The 13426-nt window shown below is 38.6% G+C and overlaps 1 protein-coding gene across 1 annotated transcript; it reads right to left on the reverse strand.

Annotated features, from left to right (window-relative positions):
* Nucleotides 1–6940: 6940 nt before the first annotated feature.
* On the reverse strand, nt 6941–9082 carry KCNJ11 (potassium inwardly rectifying channel subfamily J member 11). The gene has a single exon (XM_053720643.1). The coding sequence runs from the start codon at nt 8661–8663 to the stop codon at nt 7497–7499; it is 1167 nt and encodes a 388-aa protein (XP_053576618.1). The 5' UTR covers nt 8664–9082; the 3' UTR covers nt 6941–7496.
* Between the last annotated feature and the right edge of the window lie 4344 nt (nt 9083–13426).

The following is a 13426-nucleotide window of genomic DNA, read 5'->3' on the forward strand; positions in this document are numbered from 1 at the left end:
AATGTGGAACAATTTTGTAACTGACTAAAAACATGGCAGAAATTATGTCTTTATAGATAAAGAAAAGTTTACTGTTGGCAGAATTAATTGTCCAGGCAATATGATGAGTATATTTTAGTGGGTTTTATTTCAGACTCTCATGATTCCTATGAGTGGTGTATCACACGTATTTATCCAAACACTCACTTATCTCAAGCATTTTAAACGTTTGTGGCATGATTACAGCGCTTGAGGTTCTCTCACCTCATTTTACACACAACTCAGAAAGGGTCATGTTATTATTATTTTTTTTTCATTTATGAAGATCAGATAAAGGTTGTCCCCTTTCTCATAAACACCCAATTAGTGATTCATTGTAATCCCGTACCTATAGTTCTTCTAGTATTTCTAGCATTTTGCCTTAGTATTTAAAGGACCAGTCAACACTGTAGATTTGCATAATCAACAAATGCAAGATAACAAGACAATGCAATAGCACTTAGTCTGAACTTCAAATGAGTAGTAGATTTTTTTTCTGACAATTTTAAAAGTTATGTCTTTTTCCACTCCCCCTGTACCATGTGACAGCCATCAGCCAATCACAAATGCATACACGTACCATGTGACAGCAATCAGCCATTCACAAATGCATACACACTTATTCTTGCACATGCTCAGTAGGAGCTGGTGACTCAAAAAGTTTAAATATAAAAAGACTGCAACTTTTGTTAATGGAAGTAAATTAAAAAGTTGTTTAAAATGGCATGCTCTATCTGAATAATGAAAGTTTAATTTTTATTGAGTGTCCCTTTAACTCACTACCTAGCAGAGTAATATCCACTTGAGTACAACAAGGCAATTTTGGCTTCATCTTTAATTAATTATTTTTTTGTTGTTAATTTTTTGTTCTTTTTATTATCTTCTTTGGATGGATCAATGCTGACTTATCACTAGGGATGTTCATTTTAGACTCTTCAACACTATTATGCAAAAGATTACATCAACTCACAATTGCTATTAATTTATCAGTATGATGTACTGGAGCCATAATAAAGGATTGCTTTATTGATTGGTTCACACCTATATGGGTTAGTAGCAGTTTTGGACAAGAAATAAAAGACATTTGTCTATGCCAATTTATGTTAACGTATTTGGATTGTTCCATTTGCTCATTCCCAATAGATGTCAATTATTCACAATACTGCAAAGTCCTTTTAAAATTGATCCTACAGCACGTCTAGGTACCTTTATACATTTATGTTTTTTTGCTATTTCTCAGGCATGAACACATTGTTATCTATATGGCCCACATGAACTATCAGTCTCCTGTTGTGAAAAGCTAATAAAAAAGCATGTGATAAGAGGCTGTCTATAGAGCCTTTGAAACAGGCAGAAATTTAGAGGTTTAAATGTTATAAAGTCAATTAATCTAACAATGTTGGGTGTGCAAAGCTGTGGAATGGGTAGTAAAGGCGTTATCTATCTTTTTAAACAATACAAATTTGTGTGTAGACTGTCCCTTTAAGCTGAGTGACATGGATCTGAGATCAGCTGCTGATAGCTTCCTGGTGCGTTGGAACTGTGTGTGGTGTGGAACCAGGTACTGCCATGGCAGAAGACAGCAGCAGAGTCCAGAGCAGGGGTCATCTGGCACACAGGTCCAGACCTCATTTATGAGCCACTGAGTACAGGAGGGGAGTCCAGTTGGCTGTGGCAGTACAAGGTGAACAATGATCCATGCTTTAGGCTTTAGGCATTGGATCCAGGCAAGCATTCCTGCTGAAGTAGGGGATTCTGGGTAAGGATATGCAAATGAGCTTCACACTGCTTTCCCTTTTTGTTTCCTGGATCCAATGTCTAAAGCCTAAAGCATGGACCATTGTTCACCTTTTTGTTTCTATTTGTGCATCACTAGTCAAATAGATAACAGGGATAGGATCAGTACAGCAAGAGAAACACGTGTCAGTCTTATCATAAGCACATGTTAGGTTTCTGCTATAGGGCATAGAAACCAATTATAAAAAGGTGAGTCATATTATTTTCTTTCCCACAAGCTTCTGTAGACACAGTTTAAATATAAAAACTGTTGTTATAATCAACAACAAGAACAAACAAACATCTGGAAATTTGTACAAGAGAATAAGGTCATGTTGTGTTTAAACTGGTAGCTCTTTAACAGGAACAGATGTGCAATATGTTTGTTTTTAAGATCTGGTGCTATTTGCTTAAGTCTCTGAATCGTAAATATGTTTTGCAATAATTGTATAAAAATAGCGTATTAGCCAAAATATAAATCCTAGAAAAAGCCTATTATTGCGCACTTTGAAGAATCTTGAATTCTGTTACTCAGATTCTAAAAAGATTAGGTAAGGGAACCACATCTTGAATTAAGAAATGAAGCCAAGGAAGTGAGGTAAACCTTTTAGATTTTGCATATTGCATTTTTAATATAAAGTTGGCTCATTCTCTTTGCTGCTTTTTTTTTAATCTAGACTGACCTTGAGCCATTAAATGGACATTTCATTTTCATTCATGATTCAGGCAGAGAATACAATTTTAAACAACTTTCTAATTTACTTGCATTATCGAATTTGATTTGTTCTCTTGGTATCCTTTGTTGAAGAAATAGCAGTGCACTACTGGGAGGTAGCTGAACACATTGGCTGGACTAGAAGCATGAGGCATTTATGTGAAGCCACCAATCAGCAGCTACTGAACCTACCTAGGTATACTTTTCAACAAAGTACAGCAAAAGAATAAGACAAATTAGAAAATAGAAGTGAACTGGAAAGTTGTTTCAATCACATGCTCTCTCTGAATCATGAAATTAAAAAAGTCTGTGTTTCATGTCCCTTTAAGTACTATAGGGTTGTGCAATTGTGCTTTAAAAGAAAATATGAGTGCAGAACTATGTTAGAGCACTTTATTGTTGTGCTAATGTCTCCTCAGGAGCCAAGCTGTTGGTATTTCTGAGCAGGATATGACTGACTCCTGCTGCCGAGGTACAAGATCATGAACAGAATTTATAGACACTTGCTGCACCTATTTTTCCTAGTAGACCTTGCTACTATTAGTTTATATGGTTTTGTTAGGTTCCCCAATACATGATATCTCGCACAGCACATGAGAACCGCTAGCAAGACAGAAGCTTGATTATTACAACTGCAACACTTAAGAAAAACAATTTGCAAAAAAGGTTCTGTAAATATTTATAATTGTAAAATATTTGCATGTTTGTTTTATTAAAGGGACAGTCCAAAAAAACTTTCATGTTTCAAATAGGGCATGTAATTTTAAACAACTTTCCAATTTACGTTTATCACCAATTTTGCTTTGTTCTCTTGGTATTCTTAGTTGAAAGCTAAACCTAGGAGGTTCATATGCTAATTTCTTAGACCTTGAAGGCCGCCTCTAATCTAAATGCATTTTGATTGTTTTTCACCACTAGAGGGCATTCGTTCACGTGTTTCATATAGATAACATTGAGCTCATGCACTTGAATTTACCATGGAGACAGCTCTGATTGGCTAAACTGCAAGTCTGTCAAAAGAACTGAAATAATGGGGCAGTCTGCTGAGGCTTAGATACAAGGTAATTACAGAGGTAAAATGTGTATAATTATAACTGTATTGGATATGCAAAACTGGGTAATTGGTAATTAAGGGATTATCTATCTTTTAAAACAACAAAAATTCTGGTGTTGACTAAACTTTCTGTACACTGCGAGAAGTTACCAGTTGCAAGAAAGATGCGGCTCCATTGATTAGAATGAAGCAGATCTCACAACGTACATCTGTGATGAGGGACAATTACTAAGCTTTTTTAATTCCACAATTTTTGAGATGTGATGTTTGGCAAATTTTTTTCAGCAAGATTTTCGTTATTCAAAACTCGTTTTATTGAATCAAGGTCTTTGTATTGTCCTTAAAGGGACACTAAAGCCAATTTTTTTATTTCATGATTCAGATAGAGCAGGCAATTTTAAACAACTTTCTAATTTTATCCTATTATCAATGTTTCTTCATTCTCTTGCTATCTTTATTTGAACAGCAGGAATATAAAGCTTAGGAGCTGGACCATTTTAGGTACAACACCCTGAATAGTGCTTGCTTATTGGTGGCTACATTTAAAATATTACTAACTTTCACTTTTCTCCCTCTGTTAAAGGCACCACACTGTATAAAACTATTTGTGTAGTAACAAGGAGCAACACATCTTGTCAAACTCATTTTGACATGCACCACTCCCCTTTTTATACAAATCAACTCCCAGTCAGAGGCGTACTGAGACCAATCAGGGCCCCCGGGAAAAAATAAGGGAAGGGCCCCCACTGTCTCACACTGACCCAAATGTATTCAAATGTATGCTAATGAACATGGTAGGGTCCCTGCCCAACCACTACCAGCCACCCCCAACCTCCGGGACCAGGACCCCCAATTTTAAGGGCAAGAGTAAGTGCACCCAACTTCCAGGGCCAGACCTTACACTCCATGGCCCTCACAATGACAGACCCCCGATAGGGCCCCCCGAGCAACAAACCCCACATCCAAGCATTAGGCCCCACTAAACCCACTGCTTAGTTAGTGATAGGGCGGCTAACAGCACCAGCTTAAGCAGCATACCAGGACCCATGGAGATCCCATTTCTGGGGCCCCTGACATGCTGGGCCCTCGGCCCAGGTCCTATTTGCCCGGCTGATCAGTCCGCCCCTGCTCCCAGTCCAATACTCCAGCCACCACCTTGCACATACAATGCCCCATTTTAATGTTGATTTTTAATGATGAAACCTATTTTATTAACCTTTATTTTTCTTAATTTGTAATTGAAAACCTTTCAGTACTGGAAACGTTATTTAGTATAATATGATCACACTAATATTTACTTTGTGACATCTTTTCTCATCTGGCTTTAAATGCTAATGTTGTCCTATTTAGATGATGTTGTGCTCTACAGCTTGTTGGTGTCATGGGAAATGTATTTGCAAGCTTAGCCAATCATCATCAGATTAAGCTGCAGAATGCTTTAAGGCTGTGACACACTGCAAGCGGAGCGGTGCGCAGCGTGTAGATGCAGCTGTGCGCGCTCAGTGTGTCTTGCCTTTTCATCTCTGAGCACTCTGATGCGTCAGGTCGCGTAGCTAAGCGCTCAGAGATGAAATATTTGAACTTCAGAAGCGATGCGACGTGGAGCGAAGCAGCTGCTTTGCCTCGCGCCGCATCGCTTGCAGTGTGTCACAGCCTTTATAGTACAGCTATGTGTAGGTACAATTACAAACGCCCTGTCTAGGGTAATATACAGTTTATTAACAAGAAATAAACAGCTGGCGACATGTACAAATAATTAAATAAAGGGGCATAAAGAAGCAATGGTAAAATAATATAATGCTAGAGTGTTTATTATGGCACTATTGCTTGAAGAGAGCTATGTGTTGTTTAAAGGAACATAAATCCCACGTTTTTTCTTTCATGATTCAGATAGAACAAACCATTTTAATTAACTTTCCAATTTACTTCTATTATCAAAATGTCTTTGTTTTCTTGTTATACTTTGCTGAACAGCATAAAGGTAAGCTCAGGAGTGTGCACGTGTCTGCAGCACTATATGGAAGCAGTTTTGCAACAGTGTTATACTTTAGCAGTAACACTAGATAGCAGCACTGTTTCCTGTCATGTAGTGATTCAGGCATGTGCACGCTCCCTACCTAGGTATCTCTTCAACAAAGAATAACATGAGATTGACACAGATTTGATAATAGAAGTAAACTGGAGAGTTTTTTTAAAAATTGTATTCTCTATCTGAATTATGAAAGAAAAAATGTGGTTTTCGTGTCCCTTTAAGGGATCCTGAGCTGAACATAGCAGGTCATTGGCTATTGCAAATATACGCTACCTTTGATTGGCTCAGTGGCTATGTAGATTGCTGCTCCAGATCTTACTAGAGTTATTGTGTAACCCCTTGTGGATGTTAAACACACAGCTCTCTACAAGGAATAGAGTAATATAATAATATTTAATGCATTTTTTATTTGCCCTTTTACGTCTTTATAATAAGATCTAGATGATAAAACCAGCAATGGTGAGATTTTTGAACTGTCTATTAAAGGGATACTAAGCCCAAAAAATTATTTAATGCCTCAGATAGAGCAGCAATTTTAAGCAACTTTCAAATTTACTCCTACTAGCAATTTTTCTTCATTCTCGTGCTATCTTTATTTAAAAAGCAGGAATGTAAAGCTTAGGCGCTGGACCATTTTTGTTTCAGAACCTGGGTTACGCACGCTTGCTTATTGGTTGGCTGAATGCAGTCACCAATAAGCAAGCTCTATCCAGGGTTCTGAACCTAAAATGGGCCGGCTGCTAAGCTTTACATTCCTGCTTTTTAAATAAAGATAGCAAGAGAACAAAGACAAATTGATAATAGGAGTAAACTAGAAAGTTGCTTAAAATTGCGGCTCTATCTGAATCATGAAAGAAAAAATGTGGGTTTAGTGTCCCTCTCTAATTTATCTCAACAGGGTAAAAAATAAAATAAAACCAGGAGGAATACATAAAATACAAATATAAATAAAAATGGTAAGATTTTAAACCATATAAATATTAAGCCTGAGCTGTGTTTATTTACGGCCATATTCTTCTCAGTGATGCTTATTTTGAAAACCATACATTATTGCCTTTATAGCTTAATGTTTCAATGTTGTTACAAATCACTGAATTGCAATTGTACAGGAAAATATAGTACAACAAATGATCCAAATTGACCCCTTTTGAACCCAAAATGTTCTTAGTTTTAAAAATAAAAGTAAATTATCCAGGCATATAAGAAAAGATTAAAGTCTTTTTTTTTTTGGTAAACCAATTAAAAATAAAAGAACAACCCCCCCCCACCCCCAATAAATACATGCTGAATACTGGTCAGTTATAGCATTTCAATTAAGGTTTAAAAAAAGCACACAATAAATATATTTGTATTAAAATGTTTATAAAGGCCACTGTTTATTGCAAGTCATGTTATAAATAAATAATTTAAATTTCAGTAATACAAAAAACCCCAGCATGCTTGGGCACCCATACAAGGTTGTGCTATGATAAGCAAGTTTGCTAATGTTGTTTTCTTTTAAGACATTTGACATCACTGTCTAAATTTATCCTGCACCATATGTTTCAAGCCTGCTCCTTTATTTCCACACAGTCCAAATGACTGCAAGGTTTCTTATGTCACATTCACAGGGATGTGATATTCTGAGGATGTGCTTAATCTCAATACAGGAAAAACATGGAGTGTAAAGTATAGGGGGATAACTAAACAAATAAGATATGAAAACCTATTGTAGATCTACCCATGTAGTTATAATATAAATGACTCTGAAAAAAAAAAGTCTTTCAATTCAAATACTGCATAAATATATTAACTCCAGTCCCACATGAAGTATGACTCTCAGTGCATAATATCCATCCCTTAAAAGGATAAGCAAAGAGTTAAATATGTCTGATGTCAAATAAGGCAAATTCTTTATGATGTCAGGAATCTTCTTCAAACAAAGTAAACTTTGGTTTTACCTTCATAGACACATTTCTTTTTCTCACAGTGTTTCTTGGTGAGAATGTAAGTGGGTCTATTGTAATCCTGTTTTCCTCTAGGTGTCTGGCAGAACAGTTTGGAGTGGGTACTTTAACAGTATTGCCAAATTTGGAGTAGTCTACAGAATATCTGCCATCTTCTTCTGCTACTATGGGAACAAATCTTTTCCCCCAAAGGATCTCATCTGCCAAGTAGGAAGTCCTGGCTTGGGTTGTTATACCTGTAGTTTCCACAACTCCTTCCAAAATAACAATGATCTCCAAATCTTCAAGGTGGGTGAGTTCATTGGGTGCTAAATCATATAATGGACTGTCTTTGTTGATGGTGTGACATATGATAAGTGGGGAGACTAAAAAGATGCCGTTAGTGCTTATCGGGTTTTCCATCTGAATATCTATTTGGTTAAGTGGTATTACTTCCCCTTCAACACTGGTGGACTTTCTTACCACCTGCATATTAATAGTGGCACTAATGATCATGCTTTTCCTCAAGTCTCCAACTCTAAACATGAAGCAGAGCTTACCGTTCCTGAGGGCAATAACAGCATGCTTGCTGAAGATGAGGGTCTCTGCTCTGCGATGGGCCTGGGCAGTTTTCATGAAGATACAACCCAACATAATGGCATTAATGACCAGACCCACTATATTCTGGATAATAAGAATCAGGATGGCCGACGGGCACTCCTCGGTTATCATCCTGCCCCCAAACCCAATGGTTACCTGAACTTCTATAGAAAATAGAAAGGCTGCTGTGAATGATTGGACACTAGTCACACAAGGGACAAACCCCTCTTCATTAATATCCATATCCCCATGGGCAAAGGCAATAAGCCACCAGATCATACCAAACAGAAGCCACGTACACAGGAAAGACATGGTGAATATGAGAAGAGTATAATGCCACTTAAGGTCAACCACCGTGGTAAATACATCCAGCAGAAAACGTCCTTGTTCCCTGATGTTCTTGTGAGCCACATTGCAGGTCCCATTCTTAGACACAAACCTGGCTCTCCTCTGTTTTTCCTTGTACCTGGGTTCATTGATGTCTTCTGCCAAGCGGGTGGTCAGCACATACTCCTCAGGAATAATCCCTTTCCTGGAAAACATGGTTATCCCATACTAGTGCTACCATCCCTAGGTCAGCACTGCAGTGTTTGAGGGAGTGGAAGAGGAATCACAGAGCATTCAGCCCAGCGCTGCTCTCCATGAGCTCACAAGGGATCTGCAGCCGGTGTATTCATCCTAGGTAAGGTCTGATCTGCTGAGTCTATCTCCCCGGTAGGGTCCGGTCTCTGCGAGCAGCTCCATCTGCCCACGCCAATCAGCAACTGAAAGAGGTGGGGGAGGAGGGAGAGATCACTTCATTCCTTATAATTCATCAGCAGAGGAATTATTATACAGATGCTCCCCCATACATAACCCAGACTGAGAGCAGAGAGAGGTATGTGCCTTGTTCTTCAGATCACAGGATACTAAATGGTACTGGGAGGCACTGGGTCTGCTAAGCAGCAGCGCTTGATCTCAACTGGACTCACTGGGATCTGCAAATAATCATTATAGCCGCTAGAGGGCGCTTAAGATTGCATCCAGCATTCCCCCTCTATGCCAGACAAAGGACAGATCTTGTAGGCTGTTTTATGGAGAGTGACACAAAAGCCATGCTTCAGTGACAATTCCCCATATCAGTTGCAGAAGCAGCAGGAACACAGAAAAAATATACTGAGGACGGGGAAGTTATAAATGTCCTGTATATTTTATAGCTGTGCACTGAATAATAATGCTAATGTGTTTTATATCTATTTGTGTAGCTTAAAGGGACATACAACTTTCAATTCTGCATAAAACGATTCATTAGTAAATAGTATAGTTCCATTGTTTATTTTGCCCACTTTCCCTATAATTTAAATGGAGATAGTCCAAAAAAAAGTTCTTATGTATTAGCACATTTTGTTTACTGTATTATATCTTACATATAATTATATGCTTTTATTTCTACAATGGAATTAATCCCATAGTTAAAGTCAGACCCAGAGCAACAATGCATCACTGGGAGTCAGCTGTCTACATCTTCTGAGCCAATGACTAGAGGCATATCTGAGCAGCCACCAATCACCACCTAGCTCCCAGTAAAGCACTGCTGCTCCTGAGCCTATCTAGGTATGCTTTTTGTTAACAAAAGATCCAAAGAGAATGAATTAAATTTGATAAAAATAAATTGAAAAGTCTCTCAATAAATTAAAAAGTCTCTCAAAATAGCATCCTCTAACTGACCCACGGACATGTAATGTTTATTTTCATGTCCATTTTTAACTTGAAATTGTAATCTGGATGTGCATACTCAGAAGATTAAGCCTGTTACAGTCTACCCAGTGATTGTTTAATCACTGTCATAGGTGATTTGTATCTGTCCCTAACTGGCCCCAGTACAGGAGAGAAGCTTTTAAAAGGGTATGTCCCTGAACTGCAATGAAAAGCACAATTTACAAAATAACCATTTTTTTGTAAAACATTTATTTTGTATTTATAGCTTTTGCAATGTAGTGTTTAATTGCCGTTATATACACAATGCATATTTAAAAATATTTTTATGTCCCTTTAATATTATTTGACCATTGCATGACTACGTTGAACGTATTACAATGAAACTTCAAGTCTTATTTAATAGATATGTCTGAGTTTGACCAGCACAAGGCTTTATTAGGAGGTTCCTATCATAAGGCAGATACAGTGAGTGCCATGCAGGCTTTTATTGTGCAAAACCTTATGCCATTGGCAGCGGAAAGGCCTCATTAGTACAGATACAGTTGTCAGATATGGATGAATTTTAAAGGGAATGAAACAAACACAATCTGTGAATAAATCATAATCCATTGCAGCTGCAATATTTATCAAACTGAGGAATAAGAACCAAAACTGAAATGCTCATGAATAGAATTCAGTTTTGAATAGAAGCATTTTCCAATACACATGAATTATAAAAAAACTGCCTCTAGTAAAAATGTACTATTTAAATTCTAGCTTTTATTGTTCGTGCACAGAGCATGCCTATCGGGCTAGAATATGAGTGGAGCGGTAATTTGCTCTGCCACTTGTGCATTAACCCTGAAAGACTTCGTTTTTTTGCGCACATCGGGTTGCGTTCATCTTACAAGTTGAAAGTAAAAAGTTTTTGCTTGCGCACTAACCCGACGCAAAAAGCCGAGCTTTTAATATCGCAACCACATTAATGTATCCCCCCATAGTCTTCAACGGAGCTGAAAAGTAGGGGGAAAAAAACTAACCGTTAGATTTAGAGTTTTGCGGCCAAAGGTGTGCATTAGCTACGCGTGTTTTTTCCCCCCTGCACCTTTTAAACAACGCTGGTATTTAGAGTTCACAGAAGGGCTGCGTTAGGCTCCAAAAAAGGAGCGTAGAGCATAATTTACCTTCACTTCAACTCTAAATACCAGCGTTGCTTACGGACGCGGCCAGCTTCAAAAACGTGCTCGTGCACGATTCCCCCATAGGAAACAATGGGGCAGTTTGAGATGAAAAAAAACCTAACACCTGCAAAAAAGCAGCGTTCAGCTCCTAACGCAGCCCCATTGTTTCCTATGGGGAAACACTTCCTAAGTCTGCACCTAACACCCTAACATGTACCCCGAGTCTAAACACCCCTAACCTTACACTTATTAACCCCTAATCTGCCGCCCCTGCTATCGCTGACCCCTGCATTTATTATTAACCCCTAATCTGCCGCTCCGTACACCGCCGCAACCTACATTATAGCTATGTACCCCTAATCTGCTGCCCCTAACATCGCCGACCCCTATATTATATTTATTAACCCCTAATCTGCCGCCCCCAACGTCGCAGCTACCTACCTACACTTATTAACCCATAATCTGCCGACCGGACCTCGCTGCCGCTATAATAAATGTATTAACCCCTAAACCACCTCACTCCCGACTCAAAAACCCTATAATAAATAGTATTAACCCCTAATCTGCCCTCCCTAACATCGCCGACACCTAACTTCAAGTATTAACCCCTAATCTGCCGACCGGACCTCGCCGCTACTCTAATAAATGTATTAACCCCTAAAGCTAAGTCTAACCCTAACCCTAACACCCCCCTAAGTTAAATATAATTTAAATCTAACAAAATAAAATAAATCTTATTAAATAAATTAATCCTATTTAAAGCTAAATACTTACCTATAAAATAAACCCTAATATAGCTACAATATAACGAATAATTATATTGTAGCTATTTTAGGATTTATATTTATTTTACAGGCAACTTTGTATTTATTTTAACTAGGTACAATAGCTATTAAATAGTTATTTACTATTTAATAGCTACCTAGTTAAAATATTTACAAAATTACCTGTAAAATAAATCCTAACCTAAGTTACAATTAAACCTAACACTACACTAGCAATAAATTAACTAAACTACCTACAATTATCTACAATTAAATCAACTAAACTAAATTACAAAAACAAACAAACACTAAATTACAAAAAATAAAACAAGATTACAAGAATTTTAAACTAGTTACACCTACTCTAAGCCCACTAAAAAAATAACAAAGCCCCCCAAAATAAGAAAATGCCCTACCCTATTCTAAAATAAAAAGTTAACAGCTCTTTTACCTTACCAGCCCTTAAAAGGGCCTTTTGCGGGGCATGCCCCAAAGTCATCAGCTCTTTTGCATTTAAAAAAAACATACAATCCCCCCCCCAACATTACAACCCACCACCCACATACCCCTATTCTAACCCAAACCCACCTTAAAAAACCTAACACTAAGCCCCTGAAGATCTCCCTACCTTATCTTCACTACGCCAGGTATCACCGATCCGTACAGAAAAGGGTCCGAAGTCTTCATCCTATCTGGCAAGAAGAGGTCCTCCAGAGGGTCCGAAGTCTTCATCCTATCCGGCAAGAAGAGGACATCCGGACCGGTAGAAATGTTCATCCAGGCGGCGTCTTCAATCTTCATCCATCCGGCGTGGACCATCTTGAAGCAGCCAACGCGGATCCATCCTCTTCTTCCGGTGACTCCCGACGAATGAAGGTTACTTTAAGTGACATCATCCAAGATGGCGTCCCTTGAATTCCGATTGGCTGATAGGATTCTATCAGCCAATCGGAATTAAGGTAGGAAAAATCTGATTGGCTGATTGAATCAGCCAATCAGATTCAAGTTCAATCCGATTGGCTGATTGGATCAGCCAATCAGATTGAGCTCGCATTCAATTGGCTGATCGGAACAGCCAATAGAATGCGAGCTCAATCTGGCTGATTGGATCAGCCAATCGGATTGAACTTGAATCTGATTGGCTGATTCAATCAGCCAATCAGATTTTTCCTACCTTAATTCCGATTGGCTGATAGAATCCTATCAGCCAATCGGAATTCGAGGGACGCCATCTTGGATGACGTCACTTAAAGGACTCTTCATTCGTCAGGAGTCACCAGAAGAAGAGGATGGATCCGCGTCGGCTGCTTCAAGATGGTCTCGCTCCGTGCCGGATGGATGAAGATAGAAGACGCCACCTGGATGAACATGTCTACCGGTCCGGATGTCCTCTTCTTGCCTGATAGGATGAAGACTTCAGACCCTCTGGAGGACCTCTTCTTGCCGGATAGGATGAAGACTTCGGACCCTCTTCTGTACGGATCGGTGATACCCAGCGTGGTGAAGATAAGGTAGGGAGATCTTCAGGGGCTTAGTGTTAGGTTTTTTAAGGGGGGTTTGGGTTAGATAAGGGGTATGTGGGTGGTGGGTTGTAATGTTGGGGGGGGATTGTATGTTTTTTTTAAATGCAAAAGAGCTGATGACTTTGGGGCATGCCCCGCAAAAGGCCCTTTTAAGGGCTGGT

The sequence above is a fragment of the Bombina bombina genome, chromosome 7, assembly GCF_027579735.1.
Source record: "Bombina bombina isolate aBomBom1 chromosome 7, aBomBom1.pri, whole genome shotgun sequence".
NCBI classification, from domain to species: Eukaryota; Metazoa; Chordata; class Amphibia; order Anura; family Bombinatoridae; genus Bombina; species Bombina bombina.

What these genes read in the sequence shown, in the direction of transcription:
- KCNJ11 (XM_053720643.1), bottom strand. Translation starts at nt 8,663, where the DNA reads ATGTTTTCCAGGAAAGGGATTATTCCTGAGGAGTATGTGCTGACCACC.